At 38.9% G+C, this 25,770-nt stretch overlaps 3 protein-coding genes across 3 annotated transcripts in view; all 3 read left to right on the top strand.

Moving 5' to 3' along the window:
* The window catches only part of col7a1l (collagen type VII alpha 1-like), a 53,077-nt gene extending 43,326 nt beyond the window's left edge, over positions 1-9,751 (top strand). Inside the window, exons 64-81 of the mRNA XM_020599438.1 lie at positions 2,196-2,258; positions 2,515-2,532; positions 2,621-2,656; positions 2,752-2,790; positions 2,886-2,921; positions 3,022-3,156; positions 3,365-3,463; positions 3,996-4,193; positions 4,637-4,744; positions 5,950-5,994; positions 6,444-6,521; positions 6,897-6,941; positions 7,201-7,302; positions 7,875-7,928; positions 8,049-8,105; positions 9,479-9,532; positions 9,617-9,670; positions 9,743-9,751. Of these exons, the coding sequence (XP_020455094.1) occupies positions 2,196-2,258; positions 2,515-2,532; positions 2,621-2,656; positions 2,752-2,790; positions 2,886-2,921; positions 3,022-3,156; positions 3,365-3,463; positions 3,996-4,193; positions 4,637-4,744; positions 5,950-5,994; positions 6,444-6,521; positions 6,897-6,941; positions 7,201-7,302; positions 7,875-7,928; positions 8,049-8,105; positions 9,479-9,532; positions 9,617-9,670; positions 9,743-9,751 (1,230 nt within the window). The remainder of the gene's footprint in view (positions 1-2,195; positions 2,259-2,514; positions 2,533-2,620; positions 2,657-2,751; positions 2,791-2,885; positions 2,922-3,021; positions 3,157-3,364; positions 3,464-3,995; positions 4,194-4,636; positions 4,745-5,949; positions 5,995-6,443; positions 6,522-6,896; positions 6,942-7,200; positions 7,303-7,874; positions 7,929-8,048; positions 8,106-9,478; positions 9,533-9,616; positions 9,671-9,742) is intronic.
* Positions 9,752-10,336: 585 nt separating this feature from the next.
* On the top strand, positions 10,337-15,010 carry LOC109959788 (collagen alpha-1(IX) chain-like). The gene is made up of 8 exons (XM_020599437.1): positions 10,337-10,432; positions 10,586-10,621; positions 13,429-13,455; positions 13,556-13,615; positions 13,937-14,062; positions 14,231-14,302; positions 14,659-14,694; positions 14,897-15,010. The coding sequence occupies exons 1-8, from the start codon at positions 10,337-10,339 to the stop codon at positions 15,008-15,010; spliced, it is 567 nt and encodes a 188-aa protein (XP_020455093.1).
* Positions 15,011-15,419: 409 nt separating this feature from the next.
* LOC109959918 (collagen alpha-1(VII) chain-like) lies at positions 15,420-25,334 on the top strand. The gene is made up of 20 exons (XM_020599679.1): positions 15,420-15,452; positions 15,566-15,601; positions 16,373-16,408; positions 16,707-16,763; positions 17,081-17,152; positions 17,226-17,297; positions 17,403-17,438; positions 17,565-17,645; positions 17,718-17,771; positions 17,889-17,942; positions 18,071-18,133; positions 18,246-18,308; positions 18,435-18,551; positions 21,223-21,300; positions 22,135-22,188; positions 22,273-22,321; positions 23,376-23,558; positions 24,287-24,343; positions 24,888-25,067; positions 25,260-25,334. The coding sequence occupies exons 7-20, from the start codon at positions 17,436-17,438 to the stop codon at positions 25,277-25,279; spliced, it is 1,056 nt and encodes a 351-aa protein (XP_020455335.1). The 5' UTR covers positions 15,420-15,452; positions 15,566-15,601; positions 16,373-16,408; positions 16,707-16,763; positions 17,081-17,152; positions 17,226-17,297; positions 17,403-17,435; the 3' UTR covers positions 25,280-25,334.
* Positions 25,335-25,770: the final 436 nt, after the last annotated feature.

Genomic DNA, 25,770 nt, shown 5'->3' with positions numbered 1-25,770 from the left:
TGCCAATGGTGTTTCTGGCTGAAAGTATGCTGAAGTTACTAAGTGCCAAAAAATGTATAGGTCTAGAGGTGTGGGTCTTAATAGACCTATAGTGTCTTCCAGAGGGCATCAGAGTAAACAGGTGATTGCCTGGGTAAGATGAGTCCTGGATTATGTTCATGGCTCAGTGAAAGAGGGTAGCTGTGTGTTTATAATATTTTGTGCTGATTTAATAACAATCTGCAGTTCTTATTTGTCAGCCACTGTACAGCTTGTAAACCACACCATAATGTCATGGAAGAGGATACTTTCAACAGAACATCTGTAAAAGGATAGCAATGGCTACTGAGATGGGTTCAATTTCCTCTGCTGTGCCTTTTTCACAAGAGAGGTTGTGTTAACATTCCATGTGAGATCCTGGGAGATATACATCCCTACGAATTCAAAGTTACGGACCCTCTGCACCATACACCCTGTTGATGAATAAGGGAGCAAGTTCTTCCTGAAGTCAATTATCAGTTGTTTTGTTTTGGAGGAGATGAGTGCCAAGTTATTCTCGTAGCACCATACATTTAGTTTATGGACTTCATCCCTGTAGGCAGACTCCCTGTTTTTTTTTTTTCAGTCCTACCACAGTTGTGTCGTCTACAAACGTAATGATTGTATTTGTGTTATGGTTTGATGTGCAGTCATAGGTGTGCAGAGTGTAGAGTAGAGGGCTCAGCAGGCGACTCTGCAAGGCTCCAGTGTTAAATGACAGGATCAAGGAGTAAGACCCAGGCCTGACCGACTGTAGACGGTCTGTCAAAAAGTCCTTAATCAAGCTGCACATGTACAACCTCACCCCGAGATCGTATCATTTTGATACCATTCTGCTAGGGATGATGGTACTAAATGTAGAACTAAAATCCACAAACAACATCCTCACACATGAGCCAGGATGTTCCAGGTGAGTAAGCACTGTGTGGAGAGCAGTACTGATAGCATCTCCTGTCGACCTGTTAGTCATATAAGCAAACTGAAAATGGTCCAAAGTAGGAGGAAGGGAAGATTTTATGGGTTTTAGGACCAGCCTCTCAAAACACTTCACTACAGTAGAAGTAAGAGACACAGTTTCACAGTACACTGTAATCATTTAGGCTGCTGATAGAAGTTTTCTTGGGTGCAGTTACAATGGTGGCAGATTTAAAATATTTGAGGACAGCGCATGTTGCCAAAAATAGGTTAAAGATGTTACTAAATACCCCGGCCAACTGGTCTGGCAGCGCTTTATAATTCCTTGTTTCCAGACCTAAAGGCAGTATCCCAGTCTCTCAGCAGTTGCTTAATGTCCCTGATCATCATCATAGTTTGTTACTGCGATAACATCTGATCTGTTTGTCAACAGTGACATTATCAGTACAGTACTGGATGTAAAACAGAACAGTGGATGCACAGTCTGCACCATCCTGTTGTGCAAATAAATCCCAGTGAGTGTGCTCAAAACAGTCCTGGAACTGAATAGTTGCATCCTTAGGCCAAATCTTTAAGCCAAGGCGAGAAAGAGTGACAGGTGGTCAGACTGGCCTAAGTGATGATGGGTGGAGACTTTATATCCTTCCATAAAATTACTGTATACATGATCTATTGCGTTTTGGCCATGTTAATCAGCCTGCAAGCTGTAGCCACCCATTTAGCTGTTGCTGTTGAAAGTTTGTTGCTTGTGGTTTGCCTTTGTTGACGGGGAGGAGGGCTCTCTGCATCAGCTGTGTGCAAATAACTTTGGTCTTGTTGAGAGAAACATCTGGCAGGGCTTTGAAGCTGAAATTGCCATTCAAAAGACCCTTTTCTTTATCAATTTCTGCTACCGCATCACTTCCTGATTTCCCAAACTATGGGGCGGGTCAAGGGTCATGATCACAGAATGTGGGCGCATTAATCCCACACCAAATAAATTTGTGGCATTAAAAGGAATTTGCATTAACTCAGAGCATTAACTTACAGCCCTATTTTTTTATTTTTATTTCATTTTTATAATTTCTTTATTTATACTTGCATTTTCCATGATTTGTTAGTCCTTGTTCTTTTCTCAAATGGATGACTCTGTGTAAACAGGGTTGTACCAATAATCATTGTCACTTTAACCCACTCTGTTTTGTATTGATTGAGGAAAACATCACACAAAAAAATCACTGGAAGTTTAAACTTTACTGATTTTCATGTGGATCCCTTCACAGGACGCCACCATTGGTGAAATCCGACAAGCATTTCCAATCCCAATGGGTCCTCCAGGAGCTACTGTGAGTGTGATGTTTGCACACAGTAGGATTCTGTATATTTTAGTTCATGAATAATGGCACACATTTCTGCTGTTGCACGCGATGATTCATGTTTTGCCTGCATGGCATCTGAGTCATCATTCATTGAGGACTGTAATGCTTTTATTGTGCTTTGCAGTGTGTTGTGCCATTATCTGCCAAGAGATATGGCAGGATTAATGTCATGCATTGTAGATGCATGTTCCAATGACTTGCTCCTCTGTTTCTGTGTTTTCAGGGTTCACCAGGAATAAAGGTAAGATGATAAAGAGGTTTATACTAAAGCTGAGTTAATAAAACAAAACACTAATATAACCATTGTAGCTCATTTGCCTTTTTTCCAGGGTGATAAAGGAGAAAGAGGCCTTAAAGGAGAGAAGGTGCAGCTGATCAGTGCTATCCCTCAAACAATACACATACACATATATATGGAAATGGCATTATATTCATGGTATTTATTTTCATGTTTTCAAAGGGTGATGCTGGATCTCATGGAAAATCAGTTGAGATGAAGGTGAATACACGATGTAGTAATTCCTCCACTGGGATAAACAGTCTGTTCTTATTTTGCATTTTTAAGACTTGGAGCATATTTTCCATCTTCCACAGGATATTGAAGTAATGTTTGAAGCCTATGGCATAAGGGTGAGCTCTGAGCTTGACATTATATACTGTACATTTTGAGGATGACAGAATTTATAATAGTATTGTAGTTTGACCTTCTAAATAAAAACATTTTTCTCAGCTGCCTTTGCTGAAGGTTTTGATTGACAGGCTACTGCAAGATGGAATAGAGGAGCTGCTTAGTGTGCTCAGCACTGCCAAGAAAACAAAGGAGAACACAGATACTCACACTTCCAACATCATCACTGATTTCACAGTACGTCAATTCTAAAAAAAAAAGTGCTTCTGTGAGAGTTTACTTATAATAAGTGGTAGAAGGTTAAACAGTATACAGGGTAAAACAAGAATTGACCTGCTTTTTTTTTTTTTACTGTTTCAGAAGGCTTAGCTGCAGTCGGTATATTGTATCCATGCTTTAGAAACCTAGGTTGTCCAATTTAAAAGTGGTTGTGTCATCTTAACAGAGTTCAGTGACATTTTACCTCACCAGCCAGCCACTGTCTGAGCTGGATCCCACTGAAGAGCCTGATTTAGATGACCAGTTTCCAGAGACTTTATCTGTTGTAAGTAATCTCAACATCTCCATGTTGAGAATCAAACAAGGGAAAAATCTGCCTGTGAACTGAGATTACTAAACCTGTTAAGATAAATGTGTTCATTTGATGCTAGTTCGGCAATCTGCCCAATCCAGTCTTGATTTAAAATTTTGACACTGACAGAGCATTTATGAAACCAAGAAATCTGCCTGAGGATTTATTATAGTATGTTAGGATGTTCTCACCCCTCTTCTCAAATATTTTTTAAAAAATCCTGGATCCTGAATATGGGTGTATATTTCTCATAAAAATTTAAAACCATCAAAGGGAGCAGGGCCATTTGTGTTTAATTAATATTAAACTACTGTAACACTTGTAGTATGGAGAACAATTTTATTGTGAGACTAACACATTTTGCCTTGTGGCCTTCAAAGTACTTTTAAATACAATGAGTATGAAAGAAAGCTTTTACCTTTAGAAATATAACTGACCTGAAACCATGAACCCCTCTATGTGCAAATACCTGCTGACTAATGTGTTTGTGTATTTTGATGTGAAGGAGCCTTTGAATGAGCCTGCAGAGGGTCCTACTGTATGGACAGCCACCACACTGAGTGGAGAGCAGGGGCTTGACATGACCGAGAGCAAATTAAAGGGCTCCAGAAGGATGGAGACTGGGGACAGTGATGAAGTGTCTTCACTCAAAATTAACCTGACTGTAGTCAATTCTACTTTCAATGACACTATGACCCAAGAGGTAAGAAAACATTACAATAGCAAGCCAACCTTAAATGTGCAATTTTTGCTTGAAATTCTTTGCTCAAATGTGATTTAGTAGCTTGGTTTCAAATATTTTTCTCTTTTTTTCTTTAATTTGTCCTTTAACTCTTTACCTCTGACATGTGCTATAGATTTACAAGATTGTAAAGCTTATAATTAAAACCAAAATCAGCCAAAGAGCTGCAAAACCTGAAAATCTTTGCTGAAGGGCAAAGACTGAAACCTCAAACTGGCTCTAATATACTTGAAGGGAAAAAAGGTTTTAAAAACCTCTGTGTGGTGTATTGTTAATATTAAATTAAGGATACAGGAAACATTCAAAATAGTGGTTTGGACAAAATGCAGTGTTGTCTATTATTTATCTGTTGTTTAATTTTTTAAAAGCAAATCTCAGTAAGCTTATTAAACTGTGTGGGTCAGACGGTTTCAGGGATAACAGGGGCCGAGGCGGAGCCTACTCTCCTGACTCAGGAAGATTTTCTGAAGAAGACTTCAGGACAAAAGAAGAAGAACAAGGAACGTGGGAAGGTAAAGCCGCCATTGCTACAGTATCTATAATGACTGTGTTTCCCCTGACAAACATGTATTAGATGTAACATGAATCATAAAATACTTGTAGGGTTGTTTTAATAATATAAGTCATATACATTTCTTGATTGCCTTTAATAACTTTAATGTTTGTTATTAAAGGACCATACTAGTATTTCATGTTTTAGCTCATCCTTCCTACCTTCCACAGGTTTCTTGATTTCATTTCCTGCCACTACAGAATGAAAATCAGCTTTCAGAAACTTGAAACTAGCTTGACATATATACAATAAGAGTGAACGTTTTGTGGCCTTTGTTTTTTTTTAACAAAGTTAAATTGCATGGTGATGATAGCAGAGACTTTTTTTGTAAACGTCTGTAGGTGTTTTCTCATCCAGGAACTGGAGCATTTATGAGTTATGTTGTCAGAGAATCTAATCTAGATGGCAAACATAAAACAAACAGTAACACTGTAGTGAGGATAATGGAAATGTAATGGTTTTTGCAATAAAAATGTTGCTGTAACCAGGAAACTCGCAAGTATTTTTAGAGCATTCATGAATGTGTTCTGTGGAGTTTTGGGAAGAAAAATCAAAAGGAAACAAAATGTTCACTCTAAAAACATAATGTATCAAAAACAAATCTGAGTCTTATGTCTAACCTGTCCTTTAAAAATCGATGTATTTGGCCTTTAAATTTTAGACTGCAGTGTAATCACAACACAACAATACATACATACAAAACACAAAAAACTGATAAATACTACCATGAGTAGTGGCTGTTTGTATAACATCTAGGAAAGACAAAGCAATTTTATTCATATAGCACTTTTTTACATGTAGACTGTGCTTTGCATTAAAGTCCATTTAGCAGTAAGTGACAAGTCATGAAATTCCTCTAGAAATGGTCAGAAGTGATGTAAAGTGTATGCAATTTGAAACTAATGGGCTGTAGAACCTCCAGTGTGGTCCTATAAATACAAATAGGTCTAAACATTTGGAAGGTTTAATACTAAGGTCTTCTAAGCATCTTTATGCAGAGGTGTTGCATTCATTTTTGATATTCATTAACTTTTTATTTCCCTCTTAAATGTATCTCCATAAACTTACAGTATCAACTCACAGGTTAATACTTTGATCATCAGCAACCTTTGACGCATGAGAAACCTTTATTTTTTTCTCTCTGACTGTGAACCTCTTAACCAGGGCAAAGGCACTAAAGGACGGCATAAGAGGCAGAGACAGCGCCTGGTAAATGTCTTTGAAGGGGTTAAACTAAACCTGGAAACTAAACTTCCTTTTTGCCCCAACTAAACAAAAACCACACTGACTAACACAGTCACCTAAAAAGACTCTAACACGGGCTATTGCTAAAATGATATTAACATAATTTGTGTAGAAATAACAGCTTTAGTACTAACCTGTGTTGTAAAAGTAACCACATCTAAATAACATTTAAAAAAATACAATGCAGAATTAACAAGTTACTGTATACATGGTGTGGCAAGTGACACTAAAAGCATGCATTTGTCTTAAGCGTCTATGTGCTTCTCATTGTAAAGATAACAGTTCTGATACACTTGATAAAAGGCTGCTTTGTGATTGCTTGGCCTTGTTGTCTTCTACTTTTTCACACAAATGACAAATGATCATTTGTAACAATATCTTCCTGTAATTTGTCTTTTCTTTTTTATCTAAAGACAAGTGAACAGAACAAGCAAGAAGAAGAAGAGGAAGAAGAGTTTTATTATGGTGAAGAATACACTTATGAATATGAGGTATGCAGCTACTGCAGTGAATGACTAATTCATGCATTGTGGGAATCATCAGATTACAGTGATGATTGGTGACGTGGGGTTGTTAAAAATTTGGAGCGGTATCATCATGGATGCCTCCTTGTTAACAGCCCTGTCAAACTTATAATCAAATCACCCTTTTTTTTTAAATAGCAGTGTCTCTGGGGACTGAAATATATCTATGCCCACACTAACCACTGGAGAGAGAGTTGATTAATGACACACCCACTACCTGCATTAAATATTAAGAATAAATGGTTTCTTATTACAGCCCAGTGCATCTGCTCTGTACATCATTCACAGAAATGAGCCTGTGGGTTGTTTCAAAAGTAATGATAATTATTTTTTTCAAAACAGGACGAACTTTTCCCTGGTGGCCCCTCAGCCTCTCCAGAGAGACAGGTAAATCTGCTTCATACAGAAATCTCTGTGTTACTCTTCATTTTGTAATGTGAAATGTTTGTCTGGTATGCAGCTTGGAGTCCAAACAGATGAAATCTCCCATCCAATGGATAAAAAGTTGAGCACTAATAATTCTGCAGCCCACACAAAAAGTCATTCACTGTTGCACATCTGTACCCTGATAGACAGCTGAGTCCAGTTATGCAGTGCTCTGCTGTACCTGAAGAATAATGTATTTATACTATGTTTGTTTGTGTAGGAGGAACAATTAACCACACAAAGTCCTGTCCAAGTAGAAACATCTGCAGAAACCTCCAGTCATCCTCCAGCCTCCCTGTCAGACAGAGAAATAGATTCACAGGTGAAACTCCACTTACTGACATTTTCTAAAGTGTATTTTGGACTTTCTGAGAAAATATATATAATAATACAACCAAGATAAACAAAACATTACAACCCTGGCATCAGTACTCCCACCAAGTCAGACAAGGAAAAGAAAAGAAAGACATGCTGACGTTTCTATACAAGCTGTAGTGGAAATGTACAGGCCAAAATTATTTGTGCACTGGCACAGTCTGGGGGTGTTCACTAAATATGATTTACAGAAGGTAACTTCAGATTCAAAGGTAATGTCAGTTACTGTATGGGTCAACTGAGGACTATTTAATATCCTCTAAGTAAAGAAAAGGAATATTATCACTACAGCTTGTCATGACTCACAGGGTTTTTCATATATTTTTAGGAGCTCTTTCAACCATATCAGTCTAAACTTTGAAATTGATAACATTTCTAAATGCAAAAGCTTTTCAAAGCATTTTAAAGGCAGCCAGTCTGCCATTATTCCTGCATAGATGGATGAGTTGAATTCAGACATACATGTGCATATTGTTTAATGTCAGAGCAACCCTCCCTTTTTGATTGTTCTTCTCCTAGGTTGTCCTGACAACCACAGAGCCTCTATCCCAATCCATGGAGGATACAGAAGAGGTAAGGGGGGAGCTGACTTTGTCTGCTTTTATTGGAAAAGTCTGTTTTCAGCTCAGTACTGTGCATCTCCTTTGAAGTGCTGTTTTCACTGTCACTTTCTTATTCGTCCTTTGTTGTTAGGACCAGGATGAAATGTCACTGCGTGCACCTCCCGTCACAGCAAAAGAACCAGACCAGGTAAAGTTTTGATTTTTAATCATATAGGCTTAAATTTTAACTAAATGTTTCTCAAAGTCCGTGCATGCAGTGGAATGCAAAGCTTTTTTTTTCACTTATACTTAACAGCATGGCATTAAAGTGCTGGACAAGAGCTTGAACAAAATGAAGGATGTGCTTAGCTTTATCTCTATCATAACCTAGAGCAATCCATACGGTAAATAAGCCATGCTTTAAGTGATATAGAATAAGCACTTGGCATCATATTTCAGGACCCTTCTTTCTTCCTACTTCCTATGAAAAATTTCACCAGTGCAAACAGGTGCATATGTTCATGTAAGCCTAATGTGAAAATAATGGGAATGAAAGCATATCAACACAGTTTTTACATTTTTTTCTAAATATACTTGTACACTATCCAAGCATGAGACAGGACAACATTTTTGAGCAGCATGCTTTGAGCATGATTTCTCTAAAGCTTGCCTGAATGGGAATGAGAAAACACACTAGATTCTTCTAGAGAGAATTACTGACCCAACAGACTCCAGAGAGTTACTTTTAATTTTTTTTCTCTCTCGTTTGTTTTAAACAGGACATCTCTTAATTCCCAAGAGACTGTGACTATAGAGTGTTATGCATTCATAAGAAAGTACACACTACATGGAGTGTGAATAAACTGTGAAACAGTTTTGCTGATGAGGAACCCTGAACCTGACCAACGTTCATTTCATGAGCAGGGGGACGTTTTCTCTCTGCGACGATGTGACTCACCAAAGCCATTGTCATAGCATGGAGCTTCATAGAAAAGTAGACACCATTGTTAAGATCTTAAAACTGTGCCCTTATTTTGACAGTATTGTGATTCTTTAATTTTTTTTCAGAGTAAACACCACTTTAGTCTTTACTTCACTTACCTTGTGTAACTCCTAATTTATTTATTAAGACAAATATTTCTGTGGAACAAATACAACCACAAACCTTCTCAGACATGTGCCAACAATTCCAATACCTATTTTCTTTTTTTCCAGACTGTACTAAAATTTTATTTATTGAAACATAGAAAAATGTTGTTTTATACTTTTCTCCTCTCTGAATACCAATGTTATTGTTCAAAATGTAGTACTATACACAATTTTGTACCCAGATTAAACACTGTTGTCACTGGTGAAAATTTTCTCTGTTATTACATTGTTTTGTCTTTGTTTAACCTCTCAATGCATGTATCCTTCAGTTAAAAAAAAAAAAAAAAGTTAAAATAACCTACTAAGCAATTCTGTGTCTTTTTTTCCCTCACAATTTTGACATCATACACATTATGTCACACATATTATTGAATGGAAAGCATCATAATCTAGCCCTAAATTTGTTAATGAAAAGTATCGGGTACTTGACAGGTGCCTCGATCTCAAATGAGGGTTAAAAGAGGTGCCCCATGGCATGATTCTAGGGTAAGTGTCCCCCGGTTTTTGTTTTTTTTTGGAAAGATGAATTGATAGTATAAATTGCAGTAGTAATCATATTTATATTTATAGGTGTTCATGCCAGGTGCCCTGGGTGGAAGAAATCACTTCAAGAAAAAAGAAAAAGTAATTTCTTCTAATAGATGTATTCATATACTACATAAAAATTCAAATATGAACATTATGTTTTATGGTCAGCACATATAAGATTTAGCTCTTCATTTGATTTTCAGTATCTGCCCTCTGGAGCTCAAGGCTACAGCAGCTGGATTGTAAGTTTACCATCAGTGGTACTGATGATAATCCAAACCAAGATGGCGTCACTTATAAATAAATTGGTTTGTGTTATAAAACTTGTATTTCTAGAGGAAGAAGCAACACAACCATGACCTCCAAACACACAGTAGCATGAAGAGGCAAGAAAAAAGAGAAAGATACGGTCATACAAAAGCAGAGATTCATACAGAATTACAGGCTGGAGGAAGGGAACAGACCAAAGCTGAAGAAATGGAAGAGTGGGAGAAAGGAAAGGAGGAGGATGAGAGGAGCGGAGACTATGAATGGGAGACAGAGGAGGATGTCGATCAAGAGACGGAAGAGGAGGAGGACAACCTGGAGAGGCAGAGAGAAAAGGAAAGGTTGGAGATGGAGAGAGAGAGAGAGGAGCTGGAGAGAGAGAGGGAGGCTGAGCTGGAGCAGGAAAGAAAGAAAATTGAGATGAAGGAGCTGGAGAGAGAGAGGACAGAGCAGGAGGAGGGAGGAGAGTTGGAGGAGGACAGGGAGGAATGGGAGATGAGGAGGGTGGAGATGGAGAGGCAGAGAGCGGGGGGTTATGATGAGGAAACTGGACACCCATACCCATACCCTCCAGAGTATTTCTTTTTAAAGGTAAGGGCGTAAAGTACACCTTATGACCCTAACTCACTCTTCATCATTCAAAACATTCAACAATTGTTTTGGCTCATCAGTTCAAAAATACACTGAATAAATGTCCAGTATAATTATGCAGTGGTGTTAACATACATCTTTTTTCTGCATTAGGGACAACCAGGTGAGACTGGGAAACAAGGACATAAGGTGGTTACAGATATTTTAATAACTTTGAAATAAAACACAATACCATGCTATAAAAATTAGCATTATGAAGTAAACTGCTGTAGCTGATTTAGAGGAAAGGATTAAAATTTTGTCAACCCTGATTAAAACAATCACTTCACAAAAATGGCGTGAGACATATCACTTCATGCACCTAAGTGTATTTAGCCAGTGCAAGAGAATTTATTCTATTTGTTCACATTTATTACTTTGAGATTTCTGATGCAGCTCAGTTGAGGTAAATAGGATTTAGTTTGTGGTGCTCACCTCATTGAAAAGTTGCATTTAAACGAGTCTACAGCTGTATGTGGTTCAGTGAGACTGTACGATGAGCTACTTTGAGCTAAATGCTAACATCGGCTAATGTCTGCAAAACCAATGTAAACGTTGATGTTTAGTGGTCCGACTGCACACAGTAGCTTGCTAAAGCTGCAAATTAGTAAATGGTCTTATACTTGTATAGTGCTTTTCTACGCTTTACAGCACACTCAAAGCACTTTTCACATTACTTGGCCAGTCACCCATTCACACTCACAAACGCTCATACACCGGTGCTCAAGGACACTTCGATGTGTTGACTGGATGAGCCGAGAACCAAACCACTAATCCTCCTGTTAGGAAACAGCCCGCTCTACCTCCTGAGCCACAGCCGCCCCCCAGTTAGTGCCAAACACAAAGTACTACTAAGGCTGAGTTAGTAGTTTTGCTGGTATTTGATCAAAAACCAAAGTGATGACAAATTTTACTGTTAGATGACCCAAGAATAAAATTCAGATCACAAAGTTATGGATCCAGGTGTGAGAAAGTCTTCACCACATTTTATGGCAATCCAGTACCACTAATAGTTCTTTTTCATTCAGAACCACAAATGTGAACCTGCTGGAGGCACTAGAGCATAATCAGCCAAAGGTAGTAGGGTTCACTCTCTGGGATCTACATTAATATCTGTACAAACTGTCATGGCATCCAGTATATGTTGAGAAATTTCAGTCTGGACTAGGGTGTTGAACCAGTGGACCAACATGTCATCACACTAGAGCTACCCATTAATCTGAATATTCCACCAAACTGTGAACAGTTTGAAGTGGAACTACTTTATGTGGAAGAATATGTACCTATGAAAGCTTTCTGCATTTTATTTACTTTTTCAATTTTGAGCCACATAAACAAATCTTGCTGACCTCCAGTATACTGCAGTGGAGGCTGAAAGTTGTCTGCATGGTTAGATACCACTAGAGGTGATTGAGCAGTAACAACAGGTTTTACTTTGTAATTTGGGTAAACTGACCATTTTATGTGGTATATATCCTTCCATGGTGAAGATTCACTGAGCCACTGATATTGCCCCAGTGATTACACTGATTAGAAGCATCATTATCATCATCATAACTTCACACAGCTACAGTGACAGTCGGCAAAGGAAACGTGCCACCAGTTAATAAAAATATCATTGCTACTCTCCCCGCCTACCTGGACTGCCTCAGTAAATGACATCAGAGATCAGGGAGAACTTCTCTCCTGTCTCGCCTGTCACTACAGCCAGTTGAGTTCAGGCCTTTGATGCCCCCTCTGCGCTATTTCTGGCCGACTGTGAGACAGTAGATTAAAGCAGACATTAATAATTGTGTGGATGCTGTAAAGCATCCACACTATGCTCTTCTGTTCTTTATTTATTGTGTGGATGCTGTAAAGCATCCACACTATGCTCTTCTGTTCTTTATTTATTGTGTGGATGCTGTAAAGCTCTCCTGTTCTTTATTGTGTGGATGCGAAAGCATCCACACTATGTTATCCAGTTCTTTATTATTATTATTCTGATGCAGTGCAATTGGGACATGCCCATGCATAATGCCTCTCTCTGTCTCTCTCCCCCTCCTCCCCTTCTCCCTCTCTGTCCCTCCCTACCCCCCTCGCCCACACACGTTCACACCTACTTGTTGTACCTAGTTTGTGGGGTCCTATTGAACTATTTTCACATCTTTAATAAGTTCAGCATATTTTCAGCTAGCAAAGCCAAAATGTTCAGCTCTTCAAGGACATTCATGCTTCTATTCAGAATTTTTCTAAACTTTATACATTTATAATATTTAGCTTTATTTTGAAAATCTTGCCCCATTCAAATAAATGAGAAATTTCAACTTCAGCATACCTTTAGCTATTTCAGGTATCAAAATGTTCAGCTCTTCAAGGACATTCATGCTTCTATTCAGAATTTTTCTAAACTTCATATTTTTGAAATATTTATAAAAGTTTTGCACCATTCAAATGAATAGGACAATTCTACCTCTGAATAATTTCAGCTATTTCAGATATCAACATGTTAAATTAGACCCATATAATAAAGGGCTTTTAAATTGTTCCACCTGAATCACATGCTAGCAATAAGGAGTCTCTGAAAGAGCATTTAGACAACACAGAAGGGACACAGATGTTCCAAAAATATAACTTAAATAAAATTTGACAAAAATACAGATGTGGTTGCACTAAGCAAAACTGGACTCATAACTTTAGTTTATTTAAAATCCTAGCTACAAGGGCAACAGCACACCAGAAGATATCCTCCTCTACAAGATGACTGCAGAACTATTCTCAGCCCCAATTCAGGAAGATAAGCCTTTCAGGTGTCAAAATATTCCGCATTTTTAGGGGGGCGATCCTTCAGCAAATAGCACCCACATGCATTTTCGACAGGAAATGCATTTCTCTAGTTGAGCTTTTTTTTGTGCATAAAAAAGTGTCATGCACTCCAACTTTCTAACTGATGTATGCTTTTTGTGCACACTTTTCAGGGTGAAATTGGTGAGAAAGGACAAAAGGTAAATACAGTATTCATTAATACCTGTGATGATTCTGCTAGTTTGTTCCAGTGAAATCTGGAAAAAGAGAAAACATTGTGTGTTTGTTTTGTGTGTTCAGGGAGAGCCGGGCATCGGCCACAGAGGGCCAGAAGGCCAGGCTGGTCCTCCGGGACAGAAGGTGAAATTTCCCCCACTTGCTTGCTTTTAAAAAAAAAAACAGCAAGCAGCAACTCACTTGGTGATCTCTACTAAATTAATTAATCCCCACAGGCTTTTCCATCACATTTACCATGATTGACTTTATTTCTCATTATAGTTTCAAATTAGAAAATTTAACTGGATCAGTGACTCACTTACTCATTTAAAGTTGTGTCTGAGCTTTTAATTTGATAAAGGAAAGAGGCACTTTATTTGAAAGCAATCATTCAAAAGTAATAGAAGAAAAATGACCTTTTGCTGTGTTTTATTTGTCTTTCTCTTTTTCTCTGTTTCACCTCAGGGTGAACCAGGTGAGCCAGGGCCTCCAGGTGCTCAGGGCATTCAGGGTATCCCTGGTAATGCAGGCATCCAGGGCACCCCAGGACTTAGGGGTCCCCCAGGTGACCCAGGGGAACCTGGCAGAGAGGTACATTATCATATACAATATCATCGTACTAGCTGATGTTTAGCTCTTTTTATCTTTGTTACTGTGAAACAAGAGAATAGATGTTTGTGAACAGATTGTGATTGGAAATGAATGCAGAAACAGAGGAGAGCCTACTGGGTTTTAAAGAGATTTTCTGCATTGACACAGGGTGACCAGGGTAAAAGGGGCAAGAATGGATCACCTGGAGCTTCTGGGCCCCAGGGAGCACCAGGATCTCAAGTAAGAAAATCCATCCATCTATACTACTTATCCTGAACAGGGTCATGGGAAAGCTGGAGCCAATCCCAGGTCGTAAGAAAATACAAATGCTCTAAATGACCTTTGCAAGTACTGGATCTGATTTTACTGAAGCTGGCTGCTCAAACAGAAATCCACACTAAGTATAATGTAAATGTTTTCATTTGGATTAGATTGGATTTAAATTCTCTCAAAAAATTATTTGAGTCTGTTTTATCACTAATTAATGTCAGAGACATTTTGATTTTAAATAATATTTTTCATATCTGGTTGATTGTCATTTGGAAATAATGGTTAATACTATTTTCTTTTGTAATCATTGCATTTTACTAATAAAGGGTCCTCCTGGTGTGCCTGGAGTAAAAGGAGAAAAGGTAGAAATGCTGTATGCTGTACATAATATTTTAGTAGCACTTATTTTTATTGGGTTTGATCCATTAATCTAATAAAATATTGTAAGAACTGAGTTTTATGTTTGTAGCAGCAGCATACTGTTTAATTTTGATCTGTTGTAATAGAAAAAAATGTAATGGTTACTTTATTATTACTTTTTTGCATCTCTCTTGCTGTCATTAGGGTGACAGCATTCCAGGTGAGCCTGGTGCCAAGGGTTTGGCTGGCTTCCCAGGCAGAAGGGTGAGCTCAGCTTGTATTGTACATGTCAGATACCTTCCATTACTTGACCAGTGATGGCAAACAATGCTTCGACCAGGTTTGGTCTATGTTTAGATACTGTATGGCAGGAATTTCTTCATCTGTGCTTTTTTAATGGGACTTAGCACAGTGAACAGTGTGAACAGTTAGTGGCAGTTTAAATTTATGAAATATCTGTTGGGAAAATGACAGTGTCCCAGCTGTTTTTTCTCATGTTTTTATCTCAGACGACAGATACAGTATCTATGAAAAAACAACTGCATTTGAAACTTTGAAGTGCATCATACATCACACCATGGTTTGGTCCATCTGTTACCTAGTCTTTATCCAATCTTACCTGGTCTACCCCTTTGTGGTTTAAACATGTTTACTACAGAAGTGATGTTGGTGCAAAGCACACACACACAAATATATATATATATTTTCTTTTCAGGGAGACAAAGGTGCTCCAGGTGTTAAAGGAGCGCCTGGGCATATAGTAAGCAACCTTTCAAAACCATACACCTCAGTATAAAATCTCATTTACGACCAGTGGAGTTTCACTTATGCACAGTGGGAGGCAAAATTATGTCATTTTGTCTTTTTTGCCAGGGTCCAAAAGGCTTGCGTGGTAGCAAAGGTGAAAAGGTGAGATGTCATTTTAGATGCTTTGTCACAGTTAGCTTGGCATTTCAGCTACACCACTGACTGTAACTAAAGAGCTTCAATTTAAAACTTTTCACACATGCTTGCTAATTTGAAGTCCCTGTATTTCAGCAAGACTTTGCTCACTGCTAAAAATCACTTGAACTGGATGTCCAAGGAACTGCAGGCTCCAAAATGAAACCCTGTATATCTCTGTCCCATACTGTCCTGAGAGATTGCACAATTCTATTTCTTCCCCCACTCATGAATCCCAACCTCCTTCAAATATCTTCAGGATTTTATTGACGTCATCTGCTGGCTATGAAGCTCTAAGATGTGACCCACAAGATCCCTTTAGTGGATGACGTGCATGCATTTTTTACATGTGGTGCACAGTTACTTTTGTCTGCGTCAGCAGTGAGGTATGAGGTTCAAGTGATTTTCCATTCATCTTGAGGTTTCTTGACAGGAGTGGTGTCAGATGTCAGTCAGACTGCTTTCATATTTGTTTATTTCCTCTCTATTGAAAAGTCACAACTGTATGATTTATTAATGACACTCATTCATGTCAGATACCGCTGAAACTTTGCCATGCTGCGTACAACAACTTTTCATGACATTACATAAGAAGTGGAACACACTGTAATGTAAAGGCATTTAATAAAATGCGGTGAAAGCAGGTTTTCCTGATATAAAGAAATGTATATTTTTGCCGATGCCTGGAATTGAATAAATCATGTTCAAAACATATTTTAAAATCATATTTCTTTACAGGGTGACCGTGGGTTACCTGGAGTCAGAGGAGAAAGGGTATGATGATTGTCATGTTGCTCTGTAGATGAATCAGAAAGTATTTAGCCTGTACTGACAAAACATTGTACAGTATCATACAAGACCACACTTTTTTGGACACACATTCCTTTTTAATTCAGTTGGAAAGTGTTGGAAAGTGTGTGCAACCTTTGACTGGTAATGTATATATTTGTGTGTGTGTGTGTGTGTGTGTGTGTGTGCGTGTGTGTGTGTGTGTGTGCGTGTGCGTGCGAGAGAGAGAGAGAATCCACATACATCATTTTATTACTATCTAATACTGAATTGCTTTGTCCAGGGGAGTGTGCTTCAAATCCAGGGCCCTCGTGGATTTAAGGGGTCCAAAGGAGAGGCGGTGAGACCTTCTGGAAGTTGTAGTCATTTAACGTATTGTTTCAAAACTTTCCATTCACTTTAGCAAGGTGACAATATTTGTCCTCTGGTTACAATACAGTACAACAATCTGGATACAAATCAATAAAACTTTATTTATCTCTATAAGGACAACTGTGCTCAGCAGTGTGCCAGCCAGGCTGATAAATACAAACATAAAAAATGAGAGTTCTGAACAAATACTTAAAAAAAACTATAAATATCAAACTATATGTGAAAAATACACATTGTAAAAACAATAAAAGGCCAGTTAAGGATAAAGTAGACACTTTGTTTCAGGGTGAGCGAGGCCCACCAGGTTTTGATGGTGATAAAGGAGAAAAGGGCGAGGATGGTCCTCCTGGAGTCAAGGTAAGAAATTCTTGAAAAATGCTGAGAATAAAAGAAAAAAACTGTTATTAGTAAATAAAACTATTTTTTAAAGGGCCTAAAGGGAAGTGCCGGCATTAAGGGTGCACTGGGACGATTTGGAGCACGGGGACCGGTGGGTCAGAAGGTAAGTGTTTCAGTACTTGCACTGAAACACTGCAACACCTTCGGTTTAACCACTCAGTATTTTATTTGGTTGTGCCATGTGTAAAATTGTCCATTTTTCCTAAAGGGAGATCCAGGAGAGTCAGGACTCAACGGAGTCATGGTAGAGCTACAAACAAACATTCAGTTATTTTAGAGTAAATATACATTTTGAGGCCAAAATTCAGTATTAACTTCAAGAATTACATACAGTAATACAGTAAACGTGATAAGTATGATGTGATTTAAGGGTCGCAATGGGGATCATGGAGTGAACGGGGCCAAAGGGGACAAGGGAGACATGGGACTGCAAGGCCAAAAGGGCAATCAGGTATGCTAAAAAGCAATACATAACCAATCATTTATATATTTATTTAGCTTATTTTGTATTGCTGTATCACAGGGGGATCGAGGAGAACCAGGTTTACCAGGAGACAAAGGGGAGAAGGGAGAGAAGGTAAAGAGGCTTGATTTGAACAGTTATTATTTGTCACAGTTATCTCACATAGTTGTTTCAGGTTTACAAATAAAATGTGTATTTTGCAATACAATACTTCCTTACATGCTTTTCCAGGGTTTTAGAGGTTTACACGGTCGCATTGGAAGCTCAGGCCTGGATGGAGAAAAGGTCAGGACCTAATTAGATTCTGATTAGACCAAAGAAGAGTTATGTAACATGCCATCTGAAAAAATCATGTCAGTAATGTAGCTAACTCTGTGTGTGAGACAGATTAACATGGTGTCTTTGCAAAACAGGGAGATGTGGGGTTACCTGGCATCCCTGGTGTACCTGGACTGAATGGACTTACAGGACGCAAGGTAAACAAATATCTGAGGGTGTACATACTCCTCTTTCTCTATTCCTCAGCTATATACATTACACATTCGAAATTTTTCTTTCATTTGTATTTTTCATAATGTGAAATCTTAGGGTAGCAAGGGAGAAGGAGGGATCAATGGTGTTGATGGTGAGCAAGGAGTGAAAGGGGAAAAGGTGAGTTTTATTGCAGACTTTTTCAGTTATGTATAAGAACAGCATAATGCATTTGCATCCTCACTTGTACACAAAGGAACCATAATGTGTCAATTTACCGTCTGCTATTATTCTTGCTGAATTCAGGGTGCAACAGGTTTTCCAGGCTTCCCAGGCTTTAAGGGGTCGGCAGGAAGTCCGGGAAGGGACGGAGATGAGGGACCACCAGGACCACCAGGTCCCCATGGCAATGCAGGGGCCAAGGTGCAATATTTCTACTCCTAGAGTGTGTGGGGGGAGAGCAGCGATACTGCATTATTGTGATGATAAATGAAACCTGGGCTCCTTATCAACATTACACCTCAATGATGTCATTACAGTCTTATGCAAAAGTTTAGGCACCCCTTGATAAATAACAGATTTTGGTGATTTTTTATTTGAACAGATGTTAACACAGTTTCTCTTGGAAATGGAAAAAATGCACAATATTTTCTGCAAACAGTGATGCATAGTTACTTCTTATGCCATAAATTGAACAAAAATAAAAAATAAAAACATGATTATGGCATGGTGCAAAAGTTTGGGCACCCTAAGAGTTCCAGAGTCTCAAAGTCTCTCACAAGGTATCAGACCTTAATCAGCTCGTTAGATCTGATGCACAGCAACAGCTGTCATTGGTAAATGCCAATTTCAAAGCTGTACAAATACTTTGACTCTTCAAACCTTGTGCACACACTTGTGGACACCCAGCAACCATGGGTTCCTCTAAGCAGCTGTGTAAGACCCTGAAAATGAAAGTTATTGATGCCCACAATGCAGGAGAAGGCTACAAGAAGATAGCAAAGCGTTGTCAGCTTGCAGTTTCCACAGTAAGAAATGTAATTAAGAGATGGCAGATCAGGGGAACTGTGGAGGTCAAGATGAGATCTGGAAGACCAAGAAAACTCTCGGACAGAACTGCTCGTATGCTGGTCAGAAAGACAAATCAAAACCCCCATTTGACTGCAAAAAACCTGCAGGAAGATTTAGCAGACTCAGGAGTGGTGGTGCACCGTTCCACTGTGCAGCGATGCTTGCACAGACAAGGCCTTCATGGAAGAGTCAGCAGAAGAAAACCTTATCTGCGTCCCCATCATAAAATCCAACGTCTGAAGTATGCAACAGGACATCTACAGAAGCCCGATGCGTTTTGGAAACAAGTGCTGTGGACTGATGAAGTTAAAATAGAACTCTTTGGACACAATCAGCAAAGGCATGTTTGGAGAAAAAAAGGAGCAGCATTTCATGAAAAGAACACCTTGCCAACTATTAAGCATGGGGGTGGATCTATCATGCTCTGGGGTTGTGTTGCAGCCAGTGGCACAGGAAACATTGCACGGGTGGAGGGAAGAATGGATTCCACTAAATACCAGCAAATTCTGGAAGCAAACATCACACCATCTGTAAAAAAGCTGAAGCTGAAAAGAGGATGGCTTCTACAACAGGACAATGATCCTAAACATACCTCGAAATCCACTATGGAATACCTCAAGAGACGCAGGCTGAAGGTTTTGGAATGGCCATCACAGTCCCCTGATTTAAACATCATTGAAAATTTGTGGGTAGATCTTAAAAGAGCTGTGCATGCAAGACGACCAAAGAATATTACAGAACTAGAAGCCTTTTGCAAGGAAGAATGGGAGAAGATCCCAAGTACAAGAATTGAAAGACTTTTAGCTGGCTATGAAAAGCGGATGTCAAGCTGTTATCTTGATCATGGCTTCTCTACATGATCACCTTAAGATAACAAATTAAACTATTATATCATTAAATTTTATGAGACAATATTTGGTCCATCGGGTGAAAAAAAGACAAGTAAATAGTTTTCTTGGGATCACAGAAGTAGAATTAGAAAATAAATGCACACATTATGAAGTTATATTACAGTATGTTTTTACCACACAGTAATAGGCCCCAAAAGGTTATTAGCAGCCGCAGACTTTTTCACTCACTGATGCACACTGGTGGTGTAGCTGAGGGTATGAACCAGTGATTTAATGAACATCAAGAACAACCCTATTTGCCACAGTCGTTAACTGCAATCACAACAGAGCCACTTCTTTAAGAAATAATGATCTTTAGCAGCACTAAGAAGAAACTACAATAGACATATAATTATATACAGCAAAGTATTTCTCCTGAGGGTAGATATGTTGATAAATCATGTGTGGCATCAGACCTATTAAAACAATGTGATTTTAGGATTCAGCTGGTAGCATCAAATTTCCACTTGAGCCTGTGAAGACTAACATTAGTCTGAATTTATAAGACTCTCGATCTCGCTCACTTTCTCTCTCACAAATCCATTTTTGTATTCAGAAAGCCCAGCTTAAAAGAACAGAAGGATGAGCTGAGCTTGATTACAGTCATCACCGTGTCTGTGTCTTGCTCAGACAGAGTGGCAGCATGTGCTCTGTGCACAGCAGCAACGGATACAGCAGAGACGTGTCCTTAATTAACACACATACATGTTTGTTTTTATTCCTTGTGGGGACTCTACATTGCCTTACCTGAACCTAACCCTGACCTCACCCTAACTGTCACCCTAAAAGTCAATGATTTACACGGTGGGGGCCAGATGCTAGTCCCCACCGTGTAAAGTGATACCAGGCGCACACACACACACACACACACACAGACACACAGGGTCTATTTTTGTCTGCAGCTTTCAAGTAATATCTTACTCAATTAGTTTCTTTCAGCTACAATTACCAGACTCACAGAGAGGGACTGGAAACATCTAATGAGGATATTCCAAGGATGTATCTAATTGGTCTGTCTTTCATGCCGTTTACAAATGAATGAGATGTGCTGCTGTGATTTCCATTTATTTATTTATTTTGTTCAGTGGGCAGACTGTGTTTTCTCTCTGTGCACTTTGACTATTTTCAAACAGGGGGAGAGGGGCAGAAGAGGCAGATTGAAGCCATGTCAGAGGGGAGCACCTGGGACACCAGGACAAAGAGGAGAAAGTGTGAGATTCATGTTTGAACACACACCATTCACCGCCCTAAACACACTTCCCCAAGAACACTAGCCTCACTTCCAGTGTCTTCAATAACTGTTCTCATAGATTATCTTCCTAAAGGAAGGACAAGGTCTCCACCTTGAGCTGATCTATACTGGGTATTGCATGAGGCAGTGTTGTAGCACAACACTACCTCACGTCCGAGTCCAGTGTCAAGTCCCCAGTGTTCAAGTCAGTCAAGTCCAGCTCACCAAAGAATGGTCCAAACTGAGACCAAGTTGAGTCCCCGATACCCGAGTCTGAGCCATCAAGGTCTACATTCAGCGCAAGTGGCACAGCTCTCACCATTTTTTACTTACTGTGTGTGACAAAGTAGCCAAACAAATGTGCTCATAAGCATGCAAACACACACTACTTAGAAGTGAACTGCGTGAATTGTTTTTGATAGGCAGAGTGCACATTTTGATGGAAGTGTGCAGGATATAGCATGGTGCAGGCAAAAGGTTTTAATTTCAATCAATATCTTATGCCAAAATATTATGACCTATTACAATTTAAAAAAGTCAGAGTCTTTGTCTCCGCATTCTGAGTCTGAATGGAGTCAAGGCTTGTGTCCAAGTTTCACTGACCAGTGCTCAAGTCCATGTCGAGTCTCTGAGTCGTAGACCCAGGTATTACAATACTGGCATGAGGTCACCACATATAGGACTGATATATGGAGGTGGCATTTCTCCTGCCTTGTCAAGTGTAATGAAGAGAACAGGAGACAAGGCTGTTCTGACAAGAGGTGTGGGTGTACCGCAGGTACACAAGACATATAAATGTGTTTTTTTCATATAGGGTTCAGTGGGGATTGAAGGAGCAAAGGGGGAGAAGGGAGAGCCAGGACTCTCAGTACGTATTTAAAAATATACACAGAGTTATCAAAATGAATAAGTAAATGAAATGTTTTTGAATCGTGTATTTCTCTCTGTTGAGGCTGACGAAGTGAAGGAGCTAGTCACTCAGGAGGTGGCAGTAAAGTGTGGTAAGTGTGTGCGTCTGTGGATGTGTGCATTGTCCTGTTATTCAGTTGTACATTTAGAACCCTCAACAGTATATGTGCTTGTACAGTTCTGTACACGTGTCCAAGAGTGCATAAATGTTCCGGTAGAAGAGCCATCACATTGTGTTAGTGTGTTTTGTTGTAGAGCTCCTGTGGTAGCAACATGGCACCCGTGTGTGTTGTGCCATCTGTTATGTTCTCTCAGAGGAACACACACCATGGTGCCAGCAACAGTAGAGCCATTCACAAACACAAGACTGCCATTAACTGGAGCACCTCACCAAGAATCCACTACACTGTTACAGGATGTGGAGTGGATACTTCTGGATAATTGTGCACCTTGGTAAAAATTCTGCTGTAGTTCTTTCTCTCTCTCTCTCTCTCTTCACAGAAGATGATATCACAGTAGGAAAAACTTGGGTATAAATAATAAAATGGATGGCGGCTGTCATTTGCTTTGATTCCCTGCTATGGTTACCAGCTGGAGTGACACACTTTTGCTTCTCAAATACTTGTAATTACTGAGAGGAGGTTGACATGATAATATATTCAAATTTGCAGTAGGAAAAAATGGTTTCAGCAAATAATATCAGAATATTAACAGTCTTGTTGCTGACTACTGTGTCTAGTACTGCAATATATTTTTTGGCTGACAATGAGAAACTCTGACCTGAGTTTGTCCCATTGTATAATGTGGATGTTATTGTGGTAAGAATGTGTTTTAATCACTTTTGGGTTGGCTCTTAGCAAAGTGGAAGTAGAAAGAGCTTTACAGTGAAGTACAATATAAAATCTTAAATAAAGTGGTAAAGCTGGAGTACATTAATAGAATACTATTAATTATTTACTTACAGAAATACTTGAAATACATGGTTTCAAACACAAATGGCTGCTTATTCCTTGACAGTAAATACTGAGTGGTATGTTGTTGCAATCAAAGTGTTGTGCAAAATGGAAAATACTATTAAATAGTTTTTTTTGTGTAGTGTTCATGCATATCGGAGAATGTGTGTGTATCATATCGGTATCTTTATAGGTCTGGAATACAAATTCATGGTAAAGTCTGTGGATCCAGATGGAACAATTGCAGTGACTGACAATAAAAATGAGCCAGAAGACATAGTATTATCCGTCTCTCGTGACCTCCATGAAGACAGGACACAGGTGAAAGAATATGGAATCAAGGTGGAAGGAATGGCCAGTTCATCAAACTGCACTGGTAAAAATAATGATCATGCAGGTTAATGTTAGCAGGGTCTAAGCCCCAGGCCAAACACACAGATGCCTGAGAGGTCATAATTTTCAAAATTGCTCAGTGGTTCCCACAGCAAATTTACAGAGTGCGACCAAATGTGCGCCATGGCTGAAACGTTAGCAGCTGTGATGCAGACAGATTTTTCTAATATGTTAGTTGACATTGTGGGGTCTTAAAGAAAGGAACCATCAGGATATTATTCTAACCAATATCATCACCTCCATCTCATCTTTTATATAATATTGGAACTCCCCAGAATGTCTTATCATCCTTCTGTCATCTCCACTAAAAGAAAGCAAAGGCTGTATTTGTCATCAGTGGGTTTGTTTGTTTGTTTGTTTAATGCATGGTAACATGATAAAGAATCATGTTGCTAATACCTACTGTGTTTAAAAAATGTACAAAGTGTTGTTTTAAAGTTTTGCAAAATTGGCACCGCTAAGCACACTATAACTGGCTCAGGGTCGCAATTATCATGAACTGTGAAATTCCCTCTTACTGAGCTTGTAGTGTTCAGTAGATTTACAGAATAACTCAAATGTACAGTATATGAGGGAATGCTCTAAGTGTATGTTACTTACACCCTTATTTACATTTAAGATAAGTCAGAGTGCCACAGTTGGTTTCTTGGTCCCTGATGGTTGAATCCACCTACATGTAAAACTTCTCCTTGATTTTGTTTCTGACTGCAGAATCTCCTGAGAGAGTTGCCATGAAGTGGAGGCAAAGGAAACAAAGAAGAACTGCTGGTGAGTGGCCAAGACAACTCACTTTCTTCTCATACTTTTGCCTTCTCTCTTCTTTACTTGATCTATAAATCCAAACTCTTTTTATTTGTCTGTTTTTCTACATATTTTTATATCATCTATGAGTAATGAGCTCAACTTTTTAAGAGCACAAGGTGGGAGAGAATGATAAGACCAAAACTTAATCCATGAATGTTTGACAGCTTGTGCTAGATTTCTTGAGACACTTATAAATATAAAATGTGCAGTGAGAAAGATCTGAAGTATAATGAACAGTGTGTTTGTGTCAAGCAGGGTAGCAATACACCCAGCAATTCCATTTATAACTACTCATTCATATCATTTTCAAACATACCAGTGGAGTATTGTGGAGTCCTTACAGACCCACTTAACTATAGCTGTACCAAGTTATTTGCACACAGTAGCCTCAATTGGAATCTATAGATATTTTTTAAGAATGAGAAAATGGGATGAATTTATAGCATCTTAATCTGGAGAACAGTTTTAACCTGCCTCGCCTCTTTTGTTATCTGATATGCGGTTTCAGGGGCTGACCGCTGCATGGAGCCCATGTCAGAAGGGGTCTGTTCAGAATACGTTCTGCTCTGGTATTTCCACCCTGTCTCAGGGGAGTGCAGACCCTTTGTGTACGGGGGCTGTGGTGGCAACCAAAACCGGTTCTCCTCAAGACACGAGTGCCAGAGTTGGTGTGGGATTGAGAGGACAGGTAGGGGAACAACGAGTTCATATATGAAATATACTTTGTAACAGCTAATCTAATAAATAAGAATATTTTTTTTTAGAGCGGTTTTACTTACGGTGTCAATTTAGAGATAGCATGCATGCAAAAGTTGTCATTAAAAGACAATCACATGTTCACCTTTATGATAGTACTAAAAAAAACTTTACACTTTTACAGGCACCGGACCCTGGATATGAAGCGAGCAACCCACAATATGATGCTCATTTTTGTACATAACTGTGTGTGATGTTATACAAATAAAATTGAAGTCAATTCAATTTTATATTAGGTTTGTTAAATATAAATTGTACACGCTGTTTCTTGATTTATTGTATGGAAAAAATATTTGAAATCAAAATGTGAATGTCAAAACATTAATTTGTAACATATTTTTGAAACAGACTGGCAATAGACTGAGTTGTTTGTTTTTTATTTCAAAAAATGCTTAAAATTAACACTACTGGAAAATTAAGTCCATGTTCACTTTATGTAACACTTGTCTTATGTTTTGTCAATTGCCCTGCATCCTGTGTGGTGTGAAAATAAGAAACTGCTAGTTGACTGCCTGCTGTCTTCTCCACCACCACATATGTTCCTTTGGTAGGGAATGTTATGGGTCAGGCTGGGAGCCAGATGAGATGCCAACAGGGGCCCAGTGAGGGAGATCACGCAGGGACTAATTTAGAGG

The sequence above is a fragment of the Monopterus albus genome, unplaced genomic scaffold (genome assembly GCF_001952655.1).
Source record: "Monopterus albus unplaced genomic scaffold, M_albus_1.0 scaffold41.1, whole genome shotgun sequence".
Lineage (NCBI taxonomy): Eukaryota > Metazoa > Chordata > Actinopteri > Synbranchiformes > Synbranchidae > Monopterus > Monopterus albus.
The sequence above is the reverse complement of the archived record's forward strand: the minus strand, read 5'-3'. Positions and strand labels throughout refer to the sequence as shown.